Genomic DNA, 20793 nt, shown 5'->3' on the forward strand with positions numbered 1-20793 from the left:
GGACGCGTTACCCCGACTCGGCAGTACAAGGATCTAGAGCCCTGCAGCCCGTGGGGCCCGGCGGGCTAAGCCCCATTCCGGGCCGGGCTCGGGCCGTTTTTTACAGATCGGGCTCGGGTCGGACTCTGGCTTATTTTAGCGTTTCTCCCCACTGATTGCGCCCATCTTAAGGCCGTTTTACAGTTGTGCGGAGGCGCCACGCAGAGCTCTCGCCGTAGCCTATGTAAGTGGCCTGATGTTTATACTTGTGCGCTGGTGGTTGCGTTGAGCCGCATGTGTGTGTGTGTGTGTGTGTGTGTGTGTGTGTGTGGGGGGAGTGTGTGGTAGAGGGAGAAGTGAGAGAGTGCCGGCGATCGGAGCAAGTAGCGACTCTAGAGTCATAGTGAGAGAAACAAAGTGTCTCCCCTGTGTTTTCTGACCACGGTGGGGAATCTGTAGCAGGAAAAGTTAACCTTCTCCTTGATTTCATGTTGTTTATGGAGAAGGTGTGACGTGTGTGTGTTTGCGTGTGTAGGAGAGACAGCGCGCATCAGAGAGCGCGCGTCAGAGAGAGAGAGAGAGAGAGAGAGAGAGCGCATCAAAGAGCGCGCGCGTCAGAGAGAGCTTAAAATTGATTGATGTTGGTCTAGGGTCGGGCTGGGGTCGGGTAGGGCTTGAACACCACGGGCCAGGGCCGGGTTAGGGCTGGAGTTTTTGGCCCGTGCAGGGCTCTACAAGGATCCACACCCAACCTACACTCCACCAGATGACTGGTTTATGGACTTGAAAGTATTGTGTTTTACTAAAGAAGGTCTACCTACCTATAGGCTACCTGAATTTTTGAAATGTACTATATTTCTAAATATGCTACTGCTACACTTAATGGCAAAAATTGCACTGGTCTGCTGGACTTGGTTGAACAAAAATAAACAATATTTTGTTGCTTAAGCTTATGTATTCAGTCATTCAACGGTATACTAAAAATCCATGTGAAAAAAATTACTTCTCACTGTTCTCAGGTCAAATATTTATGCGATTAAAATGCGATTAATTTCGATTAATTAATTACAAAGCCTGTAATTAATTAGATTAATTTTTTTAATCGAGTCCCGGCCCTAATATATATATATATATACAGACCCTTTCCAAAAAGTTAGAATATCATGGAAAAGTTTATTTATTTCCATAATTCCATTCAAAACGTTAAACTTCCATAGATTATAGATTCAGGGCCCACAACTTAAACAATTTCAAGTATTTAGTTGTTTATTTGTACATAATTTGGGCTTTCAGCTCATAAAACCCACGAAAACAGGATTTAAAAAAATTAGAATACTGTGAAGAAATCAGCCCAAATTTTACAGGGCATGAATGTTTTAAACTGAGTGTCACACACTACTCATCCGGGAGATGGGCTACAACTGTTGGGTTCCTCGGGTCAAACCGCTTCTGAGCCTGAGCCAACGTAGGAAGCGTCTCAACTGGGCCAGGGAGAAGGAGGACTGGACTGTTGGCCAATGGTCCAAGGTCCTCTTTTCCGATGAAAGTAAAGTGTGCCTTTCATTCGGGAATCAAGGTCCAAGGGTTTGGAGGAAGACGGGTGAGGAACAGAACCCAAGCTGCTTGAGGTCCAGTGTGAAATCTCCACAGTCAGTCATGATTTTGGGGTGCAATGTCCAGTGCAGGTGTTGGTAAACTCTGCTTTCTTAAATCCAAGGTCACCGCATCAGTCTACCAGAATGTTTTAGAGGACTTCATGATTCCTTCTGCTGAGGATCTCTATGGAGATGCAGATTTCATCTTCCAGCAGGACCTGGCCCCTGCCCATACCACCAGAAGCACCAAAACCTGGTTTGATGCCCATGCCATCACAGTGCTTGACTGGCAAGCCAACTCGCCGGACCTAAACCCCATTGAGAATCTATGGGGTATTATCAAGAGGAAAATGAGGGGCACCAGACCCAAAAACAAAGAAGAGCTGACAGCAAGCATCAAGGAAATCTGGGCTTCCATAACTCCCAGGCAATGCCACAGGCTGACTGGCTCAATGCCACGGCGCATTGAGCCAGTGATTAGGGCAAAGGGATTCCCTACCAAGTATTGAAGATTGACGTATCGTTTTGAAAGTACCATATTTTGATTGATTTCATGTGATCCTAATCTCTTTTTTTTCTGCAAAAACTGAGAAGTACATGGGGATTTCTTCACAGTATTCTAATTTTTTGAAATCCTGTTTTCGTGGGTTTTATGAGCTGGAAGCCCAAATTATGTACAACTAAATACTTGAAATCATTGAAGTTGTGGGCCGTGAATCTATAATCTATGGAAGTTTAACATTTTGAATGGAATTATGGAAATAAATAAACTTTTCCATGATATTCTAACTTTTTGGAAAGGGTCTGTATATATATATATATATATATATATGTATGTGGCACCGCTGATCCAAGCTGGCTCCGGTGCTCCAGAGCCCGGGCGCAGTGCCGCTGACCCTCGGTAATACAGCCTCCGGTAAACGTGAAAAATTAAAATGTTTGTTTTTTATTATTCCCGTTTTTAAATCATAGTAGCCATCAATTTCTCTCCACAGCATTGTTTACTCCTCCGCCAGGCTGCGTAAGACGCGTTCATATCTTATTTGTTTGGCTGGACCTCTTCACATCTTCCCATTTGCGCTGCTTCGCACACTTTATTTGCTTACTTGCATAGTTACAGAAAATAAAATTCATCCATGAATAAATCCAACCGCATTCTGATTCTAACAACATATTTCCGTTTTATTCTGGTGAGGATAGGAACTTCTTTTAAAAGCCAGGCCCTGTTTGTGGTTGTGAAGATCTTCTACTTTTACTAAAGTAAATATGTATCTGGTTATTTGTATTTGGTTATTTAAGTAGCTTTCTGAGATTCAGTACTTTCTCCACCGCGGCTCCAACAACCATCTCTAACGCAGTCTACCAGGAGGTGCACAGGAAGTGTCATGTCCTTATATGGGAATTTGCGGTAGTGATGGTCAAATGAAGCTTCGTGAACCAGTGTTCTTACTTTCCGAGCTCACTAGAGGGCGCTCTCTGTTAAAAAAAAAAGGTGAAATGAATGGGTTTTCAAACCCTATTTTGAACCGAGAGCGCCCTCTAGTGAGCTCAGAAAGTAAGTTTCATTTGACCATCACTATCTTCCAGCTTTTTCTCTTGGTGCATATACTGTCATGTTGAAACGCCCTGATGCTGATATTTTTAAACCTCTCCCTCTCTATTTCTTTGTCTCTCTCGCCATCTCTATCTCCCTCTCCCTCTTTCTACTTGTCCCTCTCTCCTCTTTCTCTCCTTCTCTCTTTCTCCATCTCTCTGTGTCCCTCTCTCTCTCCGTTTCTCTCTGTCTCCATTTCTCTTCTCTCTCTCTCTCTCCTCTCTTTGTCCCCTCTCTCTCTCTTTTTCTCTCTCTCTCTCTCCATCTCAGGATGGGGTCATGGACTTCTAAAAATTCTCCTTTTTTTTAAACAACATAGAACTCAAATGCAAAAAAAGAGAAAAATCCAACCTTTTATTTAAGTACATTACTTTGGTGGTAAAAAAAAAAAAATCACACATTTAGAAAAAAAAAAATTGAAATCATGTGTCCCGCAATTATTGGCACCCCTAACAATTCCGCTGAAAAATGTAATTGATTATTTTTTAAATATATTTTTCTGTAGTTGCTAAAGTTGGTCAGGGTATCTAGGAACTTTTAAATAGTAATTCATGACTTCCTGTTTCCCTGGGGTATAAATATGACGTGACACAGAGTCCTAATTCTCTTACCCATTTGTCAACATGGCAAAGACAAGAGAACACACAATTCAAGTAAGGCAGATGTGTGTCGACCTTCATAAGTCAGGCAATGGTACAAGAAAATAGCCACTGGCCTTAACTTGCCCGTATCTCCAGTCAGAGGAATCATTAAGAAGTTTAAAACAACTGGAACAGTGACAAACAAGGCTGGAAAAGGTCCCAAGTTTATCTTGCCACAACGCACAGTGAGGAGGGATGGTAAGAGAAGTAAAAAAAAGTCCTAAGCTCACTGTCACAGAATTGCATCAAAGAGTGGCATCTTGGGGTCACGTCTCAAAAAAACATCAGACGCCACACAAGCCAACAAGCTGTTTGGGAGGCATGCAAGGAAAAAGCCTTTTCTCACTAACACTTACAAACGTAAACGTCTGGAGTTTGCTAAGCGGCACTGGGACTTCAACTGGGATTGTGTGCTTTGGTCAGATGAGACTAAGATTGAGCTTTTTGCCAACAAACACTCTAAGTGGTTCTGGTGTAAAACAAAAGATGAGTATGCCGAAAAGCACCTCATGCCCACCGTGAAGTATGGTGGAGGATCTGTGATGCTTTGGGGCTGTTTCTCTTCCAAAGGCCCTGGGAACCTTGTTAGGGTGCATGGCATTATGAATGCTTTGAACTACCAGGACATTTTATATAAAAACCTGATGGCCTCTGCCAGAAAGCTGAAGATGGTTCGTCACTGGGTCTTTCAGCAGGATAATGATCCTAAACATGTGACAAAATCTACACAGAAATGATTCAGCAGTCATAAACTCAAGGTCCTCCCATGGCCATCTCAGTCCCCAGACCTCAACCATATTGAAAACCTGTGGGGTGAGCTAAAGAGGAGAGTGCATGAGAGAGGACCCAGGACTCTGGATGATCTAGAAAGATTGTGCAAAGAAGAATTGTCAAAGATCCCTCTCTCTGTGTTCTCTAATCTTGTGAAAGGTTATAGAAGGAGATTAAGTGCTGTCTTGTTGGCAGAAGGGGTTGTACAAAGTATTAACATCAGGGGTGCCAATAATTGTGGTACACATGATTTCAAGTTTTTTTTTCTAAATGTGTGATTTCTTTTTTTACCACCAAAGTAATGTACTTAAAGAAAAGGTTGGATTTTTCTCTTTTTTTGCATTTGGGTTCTATGTTGTTTAAAAAAAGGAGAATTCTTAGAAGTCCATGACCCCATCTTAAACAGGGGTGCCAATAATTGTGGAGGGCACTGTGTATATATATATATATATATATATATATAAAAAACAACACTTCTTTGGGGTTTTAGGAAACTATTTTCTGGTATTTTACAGAGATATATGAACATAAACACACAGTTAACCTACATAGAAACATTATCTCATCCAATGCTTCAATGAACATGTAATAAACCTCACACAATAACCTCCTCCCCCCTCCCCCCTTTCCTCACATTCACAGAAGAACAGAACCCACAACGATGTTACGCTTACAGGGGTAAGTTAAAACTGGGACGAACATATCGAAAGTCATTCCCATAAAAACAATCGCGCACATGTTTTAAAGTGGCAGAACAATAAAGCAAAGTACACAATTATACACTTCTGGTAACATACGGTCTACATTATTCTCTAATATTATCCCTTGGGGTTCAATAAAGTATCTATCTATCTATCTATCTATATGGCAAGTAGAAGAATTAATAACCATGTTAAACATATTGCATATGTCCCTCATATAAAGAGAGAGAGACATACAGTGCCCTCCACAATTACTGGCACCCCTGTTTAAGATGGGGTCATGGACTTCTAAAAATTCTCCTTTATTTTTAAACAACATAGAACTCGAAAAATCCAACCTTTTATTTAAGTACATTACTTTGGTGGTAAAAAAAACTTGAAATCATGTGTACCACAATTATTGGCACCCCTGATGTTAATACTTTGTACAACCCCCTTTTGCCAACAAGACAGCACTTAATCTCCTTCTATAACATTTCACAAGATTGGAGAAACACAGAGAGGGATCTTTGACCATTCTTCTTTGCACAATCTTTCTAGATCATCCAGAGTCCTGGTTCCTCTCTCATGCCTCTCCTCTTTAGCTCACCCCACAGGTTTTCGATTGGGTTGAGGTCTGGGGACTGAGATGGCCATGGGAGGACCTTGAGTTTGTGACTGCTGAACCATTTTTTGTGTAGATTTTGCCACATGTTTAGGATCATTATCCTGCTGAAAGACCCAGTGACAACCCATCTTCAGCTTTCTGGCAGAGGCCATCAGGTTTTTATATAAAATGTCCTGGTAGTTCAAAGCATTCATAATGCCATGCACCCTAACAAGGTTCCCAGGGCCTTTGGAAGAGAAACAGCCCCAAAGCATCACAGATCCTCCACCATACTTCACAGTGGTGAAGGTGCTTTTCGAAATACTCATCTTTTGTTTTACACCAGACCCACTTAGTGTGTTTGTTGCCAAAAAGCTCAATCTTAGTCTCATCTGACCAAAGCACACAATCCCAGTTGAAGTCCCAGTGCCGCTTAGCAAACTCCAGACGTTTACGTTTGTAAGTGTTAGTGAGAAAAGGCTTTTTCCTTGCATGCCTCCCAAACAGCTTGTTGGCTTGTTGAGCGTCTGATGTTTTTTTTTTAGACTTCGTGACCCCAAGATGCCACTCTTTGATGCAATTCTGTGACAGTGACTTTAGGACTTTTTTTTACTTCTCTTACCATCCTCCTCACTGTGCGTTGTGGCAAGATAAACTTGGGACCTTTTCCAGCCTTGTTTGTCACTGTTCCAGTTGTTTTAAACTTCTTAATGATTCCTCTGACTGTAGATACGGGCAAGTTAAGGCCAGTGGCTATTTTCTTGTACCATTGCCTGACTTATAAAGGTCGACACACATCTGCCTTACTTGAATTGTGTGTTCTCTTGTCTTTGCCATGTTGACAAATGGGTAAGAGAATTAGGACTCTATGTCACGTTATATTTATACCCCAGGGAAACAGGAAGTCATAAATTACTATTTTAAAGTTCCTAGATACCCTGACCAACTTTAGCAACTACAGAAAAATATATTTTTAAAAAAATCAATTAAATTTTTCAGCGGAATTGTTAGGGGTGCCAATAATTGCGGGACACATGATTTCAAGGTTTTTTTTTCTAAATGTGTGATTTTTTTTTTTTACCACCAAAGTAATGTACTTAAATAAAAGGTTGGATTTTTCTCTTTTTTTGCATTTGAGTTCTATGTTGTTTAAAAAAAAGGAGAATTTTTAGAAGTCCATGACCCCATCTTAAACAGGGGTGCCAATAATTGTGGAGGGCACTGTATACTTGTTTTCATAGGGTTAGCTCATATACTGTGATAATATGAAGGAATTTTATTTTTGGATTGACAGAAATGTCCGTAAACTTAACGGAAAAGGTACCCGTAATTTTCTGCCATGACATTATCTGTTTTCCTACAGATTTATTTCTTTACAGTGTACATGAAGCACAAAATATACAGAATATTTACCACAAAGGCATGGAAAAACTTAGTCATTTTAGACACACACACACACATACACACACACACCTGAATATGTCAGTCAGTTGTAAGCGAAATATAAAGCTCCGCTAAAATGTTATAACACATTTAGATTTTATTTCTGCCACACTAAGTGTAATTTTTGAATTTGTATTCAGGAATTCACTTTTAGGTTTTGATTACCAGTATCTCATATTTATAATTGTATCAAACAAAAGCTAGCAGAAGGGGACATGTATTTCTGTATAAAAACAATTAGTAACAACAAAATCTATGTTCCCACCTGGTTTCGAACCGGAGTCCAGCTTGGTGCATTTATACAGGAATAGTAGCCCCTTAGTTTTGATGAATTACACCCTTAAATAAATAAACAATAAAATGTGCATTTACCAGTTTGCTTCCCGAAAGACTTTCAGTGGTAATAAACATCTGTTTAAGCCATGTGAATAAAAAAAAATCCTTCATATGAAGATAACTAAAGCCAGCAGATGAGTATCAGTTCTAACAGGTGAGAAAGAGGCTTTTTAAAAACTCATGAATTAAGAGTTTTTAGCTAAGTTAGTTTACTGTGTAATGCATAGAAATTATGTTCATCTAAATATAAATAACCGTTTAGATTCCTTTTCACTCAAACAAACAAAAAAATGTCCCCGCCTGGTTTCAAACTCCTGACCACAGAGCTTAACTCCCTTAACTTTTCCCATTCATTCTCTACGGTAGTTCTTATCACTATGGGTGTCATATATTGACGGCCACAAGCGGGATTTTGGGGGCGCTGTTTAGCCCATTCATGGAGAGCCCGTTTTCACGTTTGAGTGTAGTTCAAACCAGGGACGTCGTTAGGCCTATTTTAGGGGGGCTGAAGCTACCCCAAAATGTTCCTAAGCCCCCCTAAATAATAAGAACAACAATTCGATTTATCCTCATTCATATTTAGATGCAACAAATGATATATCCAGCTACAATAAACAAAGCCGAAAAGTCGGAAGTGAGACAGAAGTAGGCTACAAAGAGTCGTTGTGCTATCAAGATGATGCACCCATTGACATATAGGATGCACCGCACCGCATAGACGCACTGGAGGTGCTGCAGCGCCCTTGTTTGATCAAACCCGGATTACCCAATGGGCATTAATCATTATGGTGATAATTATCCAATCAGAATAAAATAAAAGTTGTTTACAAAAAATGAAGTCTCGTGATTGTGTGTTTTATAAGTCAGTATGATGACTGGCCGCATGCACTGTGTAGATTGGCTAGTGATAAAGGTGGGTGGGCAAAGAGCAGGTTGTTTACATCGTACTGATTCAAGATCAGCTTTCTAAGAACGAGTTGAGATTGAAAGAGTGGAATTAATTAGTAACTGATCCCCGGTCAGATTGGGTTGTATCAGCGAGTGAAAGTGTGGAAAAGGGAGAGAAAGAAGCGGCTGCTATAAAAAATGTCCCGCGAATAAAAAAGCTTTTTTAAAAGAGCTGGGAATGACGAAGAGTCGAGGCGCTAGCCAACGTTAGCTTGGAAGAATCGCTGCCTTCTACCAGCTACACTCAGCCACAGCTAACGGTGGCTAACGTTAACTTTAGGGAAGTTGTTGCGGAAAAAGACAGAGATGAGGCCGGTCATCAGCATTACAGAACAAGGTAATAACAACTCAGGTACCATCATCTCTGAAGACCCTGCACTACGGGGACCGATTACAGAGACCGTCCGGGAGGAAGTTATACCCAGAGGGATATTAGCCTTTCAGAATCGGCGGCTAAATATCCAGCATCTCGGAGGGGGGACGAGGCTGGCGGCAGAAAGACCCGCTCTCTCGAGGCAAAACGGGAGTGGATTCTATATTCACTGTCCACCGGAGACATTTGTTGCGTTGCCTGTCAAGTGCTACCAACACACAGCAGCCCATCTGTAGTAGGGTTTAGCGAGCTGCTGAGGGAGCTGGACTTAGAGGATTTGATCTGCGACTTTGCAAAGAAAAAGACAAGAAATTAGAACTTCTAAAGGTAAGAGCTATTATGCTATCTGTAAACTGACTAGGCTAATATAATCTTTTGTGACCGTGTGACCAGATAATGTACATATTTTGTTTAGTTTATTGAAATGCCATGCATATCAGACGTATTGCATCATAATTTTGTGATGCTGCTATAGGCCTGTGTGAGACTAAGTTGTCAGTGCAGTAGCCTATATGTTGGCTTTTGCAGTTTGTGAAGTAGCAGCTGACTAAGTGACTGTTATTTTGCAACCTGCACTCAGCTGTGTTGTGTGATGGCATTGTTGTATCTTCAGTCAATCACGTTTCAGAATTACTGTTGTGCTTTCTGCTTGGGTGCTTTTTAGTGAATACTATATCGCCATAGTCTTGAGCCATACAATGCTTTGGTATGATATAATTCATTGTAACATTGTCTTGTGATGGGTGAGTCAGATGGCAGTACTTGGTTTATTGAACTGGAAAGGCAAACTTATTTTTTTGATTTTTTGATTATTTTTTATTTAATAGTGACAGTGGATAGACAGGAAAGGGGGAGAGAAAGAGAGGGAATGACAAGCAGCAAAGGGCCGCAGGTCGGATTCAAATCCGGGCCGCGCAGCCTAGCCTACATGGGGAGAACGCTCTTACTGGGGGTGTTAGAGGCCGCCCCAATTCATTCATGTTTTGACCAGTAGTGATTTGGCATGTGATTTATGTATGCCTATTATAAAGAAACAAATAGGCTAATCTGTAACTTTAGAATTTGTCACATACTTCGCTGTTCTGAGTTCACGGTGCAGTATGCACCGTAACATGTAGTCTACTACTGTGTAGTACTAGTAGGCTACATGTTACCCCACAGATACACATGCGAAAATGAAATGAAAGCAGTCCCACATACAGTCAATACAGTATATACAGTAATCATTACTCCAAATATTTTATTCCTTCCGCCATCAGGTTATTGTATTTAGACAGTAGGCTAGCCACTTTAAATAGGATCCGTATTAATATCTTACATGATAAAGTATGCAGTGATGCCTATTCTTTTTCTTGTACTGCTATTTTTCATATTTGTTTAACTTACCAACTTATTAGCTGTTTGGCCTCTGTCAGTTTTTGGACATTTTGGATGTTGTTTCATGTGACCACTTTGCATTTCGAAGTCAGGAAATTAGCATTAGGGTTTAGTTTTATCTTAAAGGATAAGACAGAAGGAACTGAGTAGAAATGGAAGAAGAGGATATGTCTGTCACTTTTGACTTGTTAACATCTTGGTTTCTTGACTGGTGGTTGACATATGTGGAGCTCTAATACAGTAACGAAAGATGTGAGTGCGATTTTGCCAACACAAGTTACACATACCCTGGGGGCTAAGCCCCCCCTGTCTTTCAATCCTAGTGATGTCCCTGGTTCAAACTTTAGATTTTTAAAATGTTCTATGCTATATGCAACAAGACTGCTAATAAGAAAGGGACATATTGTATTTTACTGGACTAAATTTATGTAAAAATCCCTTCAGAATAAGATTTTTAAAACATGTGATTAATTTACAAAAACACAAGATAAACCATGCTTAAAAAAGACAAAGTGGCGTTTACCTCGAAGGGACCTTGAATGCACCAAAATGGCAGCTACGTGCAAAAACACAAGTCCTATCTCAAAAGTCCCAAACACTCAGTTAAATGTGATCCTCGGGTTGCGGGATTGTGCGTGACAAAGTGTGACAGATAGTGATAGTGATGTCTGCTAACAGAGAACATCCTGAGCCATTGGTGCTGACCGTTAGCCTCTCAAAGGGCAGCTAACGTTAGGTTTTAGCACTGCGGGCTAACTTACAGATGCATTTAGCACACACAGAGGCGGAGTAAGAACACTTACCGAATACCGGAGCTCTGCCCGGTGTTTCGGTTTAACTGGTTTTTGAGTTAACTGGTGATATGTGTTGCTGGCGGGGCTGCACCGCAGCAGTAAACAATTCGGATCAATTCGCCTCTTTTTCACATTGATTTGAAAATATTACGGTAGGAACGGGTTGCTGGGACAGTAGTTTATTTGGATCCGATATATATACATGAACAAATGAGCCGTTTTTGTTACGAAAATATCACTCGTTGTCTGGCGAGTGTAACGCCGTGTGTCTCTACCACTGTCTCTGTAAACCACGGACACACCAATTTTTGTTGATTATCTAGTGACATTCACGCTGTAGTTAGTTATTAAACAGTGTCCAAACTATTAGGTAGGCCTATAACAAACATGCTAACAACAAAGCAAACAACAAACCTGATATTTCACCTTTCCACACCTGCGCCTAATATCCAAATCGTTACAAAATTGGAGTTTGACAGTCCTGTCCAAATGTGATGAATGAGTAATAATGTGTAGTGTACACTACCATAGTGATGAGAATGATGCACGTCCGTTGAATTACAAAACACAATCAACGGGATAGAAGTTGTGTAACAAATTAATCTGGCATCAGTCGTTGCTATCGCCACAAACATTACGTGCGAACACCTCAGAAAGTATGTTTCACTTATCTCTGTATGAAAGCATCTCAAATCAACTTGAAGTCAGATTAATAACGGAATGATAGGCTACGAATATAACACAGATAACGGAAAAGTTTTGGAAAACACACTGACGTTCGCAGTAGCCAATTGTGAACAGGCATCGACACAGCCACCTACGTTGTCGGAATTCATTCTTGCAACGGCATCACAACTTAATTCAATAACAACATGGATTAAGTGTATTGAGATCTGTTAATATTTAAATACCGCCTGTAAGTAAATAAACTACATTTGAGGTGTTTACACCCAACTGAACGCAGCGTGGAGACAGCTGTCATCTGTGGCAAAATGTGATCCGCTCGATTAACTTGTGATACATAGGCATTTAAGAAATGTAATTATATTTCTGTAGGCTACGTAGATGTGTTATGTTAAGCTACAGCCTCTTCACAAACACATTTTTAATATTCATTATGCCTGTATTACAACTTTATTCCGTTTTGGGGGTACAAAATTAAACATGTCAGTCATGACGTGATCATTTATCATTGTTATTAATGTGTAGGTCTATCTCAGCACAAACGATCTCTTCAACCTGGGCCGCAAGTCAACTGATTATAGTTGTGTTTAATTTTATATGACCCATATTAGGAATCTGAAACAGCAACATCTAATGTTATCAAACTCTCTCGAGTAGCCTACATCAAAGTTTTGTATAATCATATACTATAATGACCATTTTGTGTCATCATAGTAGGCCAACACATTATGTGTGATAAACAAAAGTCAAACTGTGAGAAAACAAGCTTCATATGTTCTTCACTTCAAATCACTAGACTTTTGCTGTAACACTCTTCATAACTTAACCGAGACATAACACATGTTGCCCGAGAGAAAACGAGGATCAGGACTTTCCTACAAAACATTCAATGGCCATATGGTCATAACAATAGTGTATAGGCTACCATTAGACATAAAGCGTGATTCTGGGTCGACACAGACATAAATTAAACACAACTATAATCAGTTGACGCATGACTGACGTGTTTCATTTTTACCCCCACAACGGAATAAAGTGTTAAGTGGGGTCATGCCAGTTTGTTGTACATCAGTTAGTTTTCGGTACGTGAGACAAATATGAACTATACTTTACAGTTTCTAGGTTTGCATTTGCCCATGTTAAATTGTGATATCAGCAGTTGACATGGGCGTATATTTCTCTTATATGTTAACCTGTGTTAATTTAGACTAAGTGTCCAATATAGTGATGCACCGAAATGAAAATTCTTGGCCGAAACCGAAAACCGAAAAAAGAGGAAACCAAGACCGAAAACCGAAACCGAAACACCGAAAGAAATTAAGCCAATTATTAGTACCATTGCATTTATGGCTATGACTGTGTACTAACTTTACTAAAATCAAGGCATTGCAATTGTATAAATTAATATTAAAGTTTAATTAAAAAAATATCTAGCAGAAATATGGCTACAATCTGAGAGTCACATACAGTATACAGTAGCCTAAGAACAGAATAGCTTACCTATTGTTATTATTATTATTATTATTATTAATTGAGGCACTTTCTTGCAGGATTTCACTGAACATATCAGACAACGAGGGTGCATGCCCCTCATCTGGTGCACGCGAGACCAGTCTTTGTTCTCGCGCTCTGATCTCCTTGCGCTGGGGCGCTGCTCCGTCTCGTCTCCACGCGGGTTCTCCGTCTCCATGGCGACCTGGATCATTTCTGCTGCGCCCTGCTTTATTTCCGCATCCAAGTAATGGTCTTTATAACGCGGATCAAGTACAGTCGCGATGAAGTGCAGAGGATCCGAACAGATCTGCGGAAACGTGTGCTGACAGACTCTAAGAGCGCACTTTTCATTGTTTACACTCCGTGGTCCGTCTCAACCTCTTTGCTTAAGAGACGCTTTGCAGGTGGAACGGATCGGGTACTGACACACGGCAGGTCGCGTTTTCTGTTTGCGTCATCACAACATTTTCGGCCGTATTGTTTCGGTGATAAAGGTATTTCGGCCGAAAACCGAAAATGCCCTTTTGGGCCATTTTCGGCCGAAAATTTTCGGTGGCCGAATATTCGGTGCATCCCTAGTCCAATATATTGATAGAAATCACAAACCCATTTCAGTGGTGTGTAGTGTAGTGGTATAGATCATGTGTAAGTTAGTATGTCAATTATTTTGTCCATGACATCCAAGGTTCGAATCCCAGCTAGATCCCAGCGTTTTTTCGTTTTATTTTTTTTTTTCGTTCATACAGTATGTGTCGTATTTGTGCGTCTAATGCTTAAACGGACATGTATGTGTAAGTGCTACTGCAGTTGAGTTTTCTGACTAGTATTATGAGTAAACAACCTTTAAAGATTACAAATTCCCACACATTTTGCATGACATTATATGATAGGATAAAAATAAATAACAGATTAGCATGAAACTTCCCCAGCTAATTACTTACATTAAGACATATATTTTTCCTACAATATATCATATCCAAGTTTGCTTACATTTTAGAGACAGTGTTGTTTTAATGGTGAAGTGTTTATGAATGTAAATTCACAAGTCGATCTGGGTGTCTCCGTGGCTTGCAGTAGGCTAAGATCGAGACACAGTCGCCAGACAACGGCTAGTGTTTGCATGTCTGTCGGGACCAGAATTAATGCTCAGCAACTCGTTTCTATCGTCAAGTTTCACAAGACACCGACAAATGAATGTAAAATAGAGGCGAAGCTATAAGAATGTTTATTTCCTGGTTAGTCGGGAATGGGTCCTGAAAGGCCACGCCTACACCACATCTGTCTCTATCACCAGTTAATTCAAAAACCAGTTAAACCGAAACACCGGTCGCCCCGGTGGCTGAATGTGTCGGTTCAGTTTGTAGTCATTAAATGTTATAGGACACAAGGAGTCGCGAGTTGCTGCAGCACTGCTGCACGCTGCCTGGCCGCAAAATTATGAATCCCACTATGGCTAAGACCCGCCCTATGAAGCAGCTCGATTGGTTGGGGTTAGGCATTTCACCTCGAGTGGTTAAGGTTAGGTTTGGGTTAAAACGCAGCGCCCAGAATGGGCACGGGGGCAAGGGGACCACTGGTGTGAAGGGGGTTAGGGTTAGGGGTACGGGTTAAATTGTAGTGTGTGAATGCTATTGAAGGGCGGGTCTTGGCGTGGCCATAGTGGGATTCGTAATATCGCTTGCCAAACAGCAGCAACACATGAAGTCTCTCCACCCCACCTTTAGGATGCAATTAGGAACGTATTGGAAATTCCGCTTTCACACGCTGAGTGTCATTTTCTGTCAGGTGATCAATAACAAACAGTTAGCCAATCTGCAAAAGATATAATCAGGAAGCTACATATAAATAAACATTAAGTTGAATTGCTGATTTAATATGTCATAAGATTTAAACTCGAATCACTGTGATAAAACGAAAAACTTTTTTCTACCCGGTCTCAAACCGGGCTTAATTCTCTTTACTTTTACCATTCATTCTCTATGGTAAGTCTTAAAGGAACACGCCGACTTATTGGGAATTTAGCTTATTCACCGTAACCCCCAGAGTTAGACAAGTCAATACATATCCTTCTCATTTTCGTGCATGCTGTAATGCTGTCTGACAGCTCCAGCGGCATCAGGCCAGCACAGATCCTGCAGGTAACTGGTTCCAGTAATCCTACTGCTCCGAATAAGTGACAAAATAATGCCAACATGTTCCTATTTACATGTTGTGATTTATAGAGTCACAGCGTGTACAAAAAACAACGTAACATGAGACACAGCCGTCTTCTACACCAGTTCTATCTCCTGGGCTGACGTTTCACGGTGGTATCTGATCACGCCCCTCTGCAGTGGATGGCCAAGAACAAGGAAACAAACAGTAGAGTTACCAGGTGGTTTTTGAGCTTGCAACCATTTAACTTTTCTGTTGTCCACAGGGCTGGCAAGCACCACGGCAATGCGGACGCTCTCTCCCGGCGTGATGCCGTCTTCTCTGCCTTTGCCCCGACGAGGACGTCGGTCTCGAGGAGGGGGATATGTGACGTCACGAGAGGCTGTGTCCTGGACGGACGTTACATCCCCCTGAGATGGCTGCAAACACAGACAGCTATGGCTCCATCCGCTGGTATAATCGGGAACTCCAACCCTCTGTAGCCAATGTTCCCACACAGCTGTGACGAATCAGGAGCTGATGAGCTGAAGGGTTTTTAAGGGATAGACACACACTTAGAGAGTGCTGTGTGTGGGGTGGAGAGACTCATCTGTGGAAAAGACTCACCGTTGGAAGAGTTCACCTGTGGAAATACGTGAGAGACATTTGGAAGGACTTACTGCTGGCTTGGCCACTAGCTGCAGCCTGGAGTACCGTAAGGCTGAGAAAGCTGTTTATTTACCTGAGTGAGAGGACTTTATTTCATGATGCCGAAGAGACGTCTCTGAAGTGTTGGCCCTTAAAGAGCAACAAGATGTCTGCATTCTTTTTGTTTTCATTTGACTTCCAAGAACTTTAATAAATTCCTTGTTATTATTTGAACCTTGTCTCCTTGCACTACTTGAGCCACCCCGCTGACAGCTGTGTAGCCTCTCATGACGTCACAATAGCAATTCAGAATTTAAGTTTTTTTTTTTTTTTTTTCAGTCTGTACTCAGTTTGTTAGAGAGACAACAAGTAAAGACACATTGTGAAGCATAAACAGACTTGACTGTGTGAGGAAAATGACTTGTTTTTACAGCACACAAGACGGAGTCAACAGCGACGGTTTCCAGACCTGCCGAGCCTGATGACTCCTCTGGGATTGTTGCTTCTGTGAAAGGTTATTATATTAGTTCCCTTCTCACTTCAAACTGTACTGAATGTTGTGTGACGGTATCATGTTATGTGACCAAATTGTTCCCACAGCCACGACGAAGGCCCCGCTGCCGGTCCTTCCTCAGCTGCTCGCCCTCGCCCCACAGCTTGGGGTAGAAGAACAGGCACCTAATGTGTTGAGACAAAGTATGTTGTCCTCCTATACTACCAGTGTACCTCACATCAGTTTAATTCTGAAAATCAAATTAATATTTCACTGTCTTTTATATATATTACTCATGATATATGTCATCTCCCACTCTACTTTGTCAGAGCCTGGGATAACATCAGCTCCATTTCTTCCTGAAGGTAAATGCTTTATTTTCTTGAATACTGTGAGAAATAATATCTTATTTTAATGAGTATGTCTCACTTGCCTTTCCTGTTTTTATCTCACCATCCTAGAGTCACCATCAGTGGAAGCACAGAGAGACACTGTGCCTGATGAAGGTTTACATTTCAGTAACACTGTTATAACTGTAGCAGTCTTAATATAGAGCTCTCTTTCGTTTCTCTGACTGTGTGTATGTTATACTCTTTTACAGCTCTGCCAAGTCCAGCACCGTCTGTCCCTTTAGATGTCCCACACCAGCCTGCAGCCTCTGTCCCTGGCTATGCTCAGGATGTAGCGCAGTGGAACTGCTCCCACCAGCAGAAAATTTGGATGAAGACTGAGCTGGAGGCGTTGGGACTGTGGCCGGGGTCACGTCCTGTTCGTCATCCTATGAACATGCTGTCCTTGTGGCGTAATCCACCTCAGCCTGAGCTCATAGACTCAATCTCTGAGCTGCCATCACCTAAATACTGTCAGCTTCATCCTTTTTTCATTTGGAAGCCGGAGCAGACAATCATGGAGAGGGTAAGGAACAATTACATCTTGCCCTGCCTTCATGATTTTCTTCCAACCCCCGGGGGGGCTTCTTCTGGCGTTGGAAGGCCAAGAGTTATCATTGGCACCAGCGGCCAGTACTATATTTTAGCCTCACGGCTCACCTGCAAGGCCTGTAGGAAGTACTGGCACGCTGACAAGCCCCAGTGGCTGGAGAAGCTACCAGAGCGCTTCAGCAACATTGTTCCGGCTTTCCTAACTCACAAAAAGGCCATCTGCAAGTCAGTAATGGATGAGATGAGGCGCAGCGGCAGATCACCGGAGGACATCGCTAAGCAGCTGACGGAGGCGCTCCACCTTAAATATGAGAGAGCCCACCTGGCCTACCTGCTCAGTGTGCAGAACGTCAGGGATGCTGAGGCAGGATTTTACGGCCAGAGAACCATCACTGGGCTTCTCAGACAGGCAGACACTCCGGCTCCATTCGGTGGATACTCAGATGCTGACGGCTGGTGTGGAGTGTCTATTTCTTCTCACTACCTGGTCGACTGCCTGGTCCGTGAGTTTCAACGGCAGGAGCAGCTCCTCACTCTGTTGCTACAGGGGACCTTTGGACAAGTACTCAGGTCAGATCACACACGCAAAGTGGCTAGGAAGGTGGTGCTGTCATCCGGCACAATGTCTTCCTATGCCATAATGAATGAGAACTGGATGATCTTGAGCTGGGTGATGCTGCAGTCGGAGTGCGATCGGTCCCTCTATCCTCTGTATGAGGGGCTGTCTCGGCGCTACACTGCAGCTGGAGTGAGGAAGGCAAGCTACCAGTGGGTTGACAGGTATAAATATAAGTTTAAATTAAATGTATATACTTGTTTTTATGTTTTGTTTGTTGTTGTCTTCATGTCCATTTTGTATTACTTAATTTGCAGTTTATTGTGTAATCTGACTCTCCTTGTTAATAGTCCATATAAATAAAAAAAACCACAAATTATATAGTAAACTTACAGTATATCCTTTTTAAACTGTAAATATAATAAGACTCACTGTGTACAAAACATATTGTAGTGGCTCTAATGAAATTCATTTTCAATGTTTTAGGGACTGCTGTGCTGCCTTCAAGGTCCTGGACCCTGGTCATCAGGAGCACCTGCTGTGGGACTGCTGGAGGACATCAGAGGCCACCGTGGCGAAGGCGACCTCTGGCAACCTGGCCAACAACAGTGCCTCGAGGAGCAAGTTTAACAAAGACATTGCCATCAAGTTAGACTTGTTTCACTGCATGAGGCGCTTTACCAGGGAGTGTGTGTCTGAACATCACCCTCTGTTCAGCTCCTTCTGCCAGTTCCTCTCTGCAGCTTTTGTTGTGGTGGACCAGAGGGATCTACAAAGGCTCACAGAGGCATACACCTTCTGTGGAATCTCTCCTGCAAATCCGACAAAGCAGCACATAAGAGATCACTGCAGGACAAAGGTGCCACAGCCGAGGGAGCTGCTGCAGAGGGTTGAAGATGTGTTGCACCACTTCTACCTGGCAAAGGACGCCAATGATGTGCCCCTGTTTAAGGCGCCCATGCTGAAGTTGTGGAGGATCCAACGCGTCCACATCCTGAGAGGCTGCCTGAGCGACCCTGACGTCGGGGAGGGAATTCTCTACAGGTATGGTGGCACCTTGCAGCTCAACTACAACAAGGGTGCAGGAGCCACTGTACCTGTTTGGATTCCAGTGAGAGGCACCTCTCAGCAGGAGGGCTTCCACTTTCACCAAGCCCAGTGGGTGACAGGCAACCGGGTGTCCTGTGAACTTTTCCAGGCCCAGGCAATGACTGGAGTGGTGCGGTGGAACTTCCAGAGGCTGGTGGACCTGAAAAAGCCTGGTGTGGAGCTGCCAGCTGTGTTCGACCCCCTGTTAATTTCAGGACTGAACACAGCCTCTGTCAAGTTGACAGGCCAAGCAAAATATCCCAGGCTGCAAAATACAAACAGGGACACAGGGGAGAGATTTGGACTGCAGTTTGTGGAGCCAGGTTGTCGTCCTGTTGTGTTGAACTGGGACAAGCACAAGGTACAGCCCAACATCCCAGCTGCTGTAGCCATGGAGACAGAGGATCACTGCCCTGCTGCTGTGGTGGACACAGACTCTCAGGTAATCCAGACTTAACACTCACTGTTATCACTGACCGTCCGACAGACTGACTGACTAAATCACTATATTTTATGTTATATTTCAGGAGACCAGTGATGAGCCAGTTGGGGCGGTGCCCATCCTATCTTTCCAGCAGGGCACTGAAACCATTTCCCAATCCCAGCAGTCCCAGCAGTCCCAGCCACCCTTGATACCAGCTGCGGCCAGAGCCAAATCCGAGACTCAGTCTTTGATGGATACAGGTATACATACCTCACAGTATAAAGCAGGCCTGATAATATTTAATAAGGAAAAACTTAGTGCATCCAAAGTTTAAAACTATGGGAGAATATAATATATGATAAATGTAACAAATTTAACTGATCAACTCTTCACACAATCAACATATAAATTTTTTTAATCCATGTTTTATCCAAGTTTGGCAAAAAACAATATAATAAATGTATGCTTTATTGTTTACACCATTCAGGGGTAGCACCGCTGTTTGTTTCCTTCCTCTCCCCGGCCGCGCCCTGGACCAATCAAGACGGGAGGCCTTGTTCAAGTCTTGGACCACAGCCGGTGGACAGAAGCCATGAGAGCGGCCATCGACGGGCTTCTGGTTAAGCACCATGGGTCAAAAGACTTTCTGAAGCGGGTGGACGCAGACTATGCTGCCATGGTCCAGAGGGCGTGCACTGACCCCAACAGCCTCCTTCATCCAACCACATGCCAACATATCTCCAGATATGTAAAGCATCTGGCCAAATTAAAAAACACCAGCTCCTCCCTCAATACCAGCCCAGAGAAAGTTTTGGAGACACAGCAGTTGTGGCAGAGTTTGACTACAGGCAGTCAAACGACCAGCGTGCCTGTCATAACTCTGCCTCCTGCTACTTTCAACCCTTCACCTGTTGCTCCGCCCCAGGAGGAGTCTCTGAATCGGGCTACAGTGGAGCGGATTGTAGCAGAGTTAATGCAAAAACAACAACATCAGCAGCAGCCACAGCAGCAGCAAAAAAAGACCAGGAACTGTGTAGCCTGTGGTCAGCCCAAGTCCCGGTATCTTGGCGATGGCTCATCAGTTCATTTCTTTTATCAGACACAAACAATCAAATACTTTTACTACTGTACTTAGTCAGGACTGTTTCATTGTGATATTTTAGTTTATTCAACTTTATTCACCTTCACTGGAT

General features: G+C 42.5%; 2 protein-coding genes and 1 long non-coding RNA gene across 3 annotated transcripts in view; 2 read left to right on the forward strand and 1 right to left on the reverse strand.

The window, feature by feature from the left end:
• The window catches only part of LOC120543939, a 309254-nt gene that overhangs the window by 239930 nt on the left and 48531 nt on the right, over positions 1–20793 (reverse strand). The gene's annotated exons all lie outside the window — the stretch shown is intronic.
• On the forward strand, positions 16374–17481 carry LOC120543947. The gene is made up of 5 exons (XR_005636417.1): positions 16374–16611; positions 16698–16793; positions 16920–16955; positions 17052–17096; positions 17192–17481. It is a non-coding gene; the product is annotated as an uncharacterized LOC120543947 (long non-coding RNA).
• Positions 17497–20224, forward strand: LOC120544244. Its single transcript, XM_039777877.1, has 4 exons — positions 17497–18311; positions 18574–19618; positions 19704–19860; positions 20088–20224. The coding sequence occupies exons 1-4, from the start codon at positions 17497–17499 to the stop codon at positions 20222–20224; spliced, it is 2154 nt and encodes a 717-aa protein (XP_039633811.1).

Source organism: Perca fluviatilis, chromosome 16 (assembly GCF_010015445.1).
Source record: "Perca fluviatilis chromosome 16, GENO_Pfluv_1.0, whole genome shotgun sequence".
In the NCBI taxonomy this organism is placed as follows: Eukaryota; Metazoa; Chordata; class Actinopteri; order Perciformes; family Percidae; genus Perca; species Perca fluviatilis.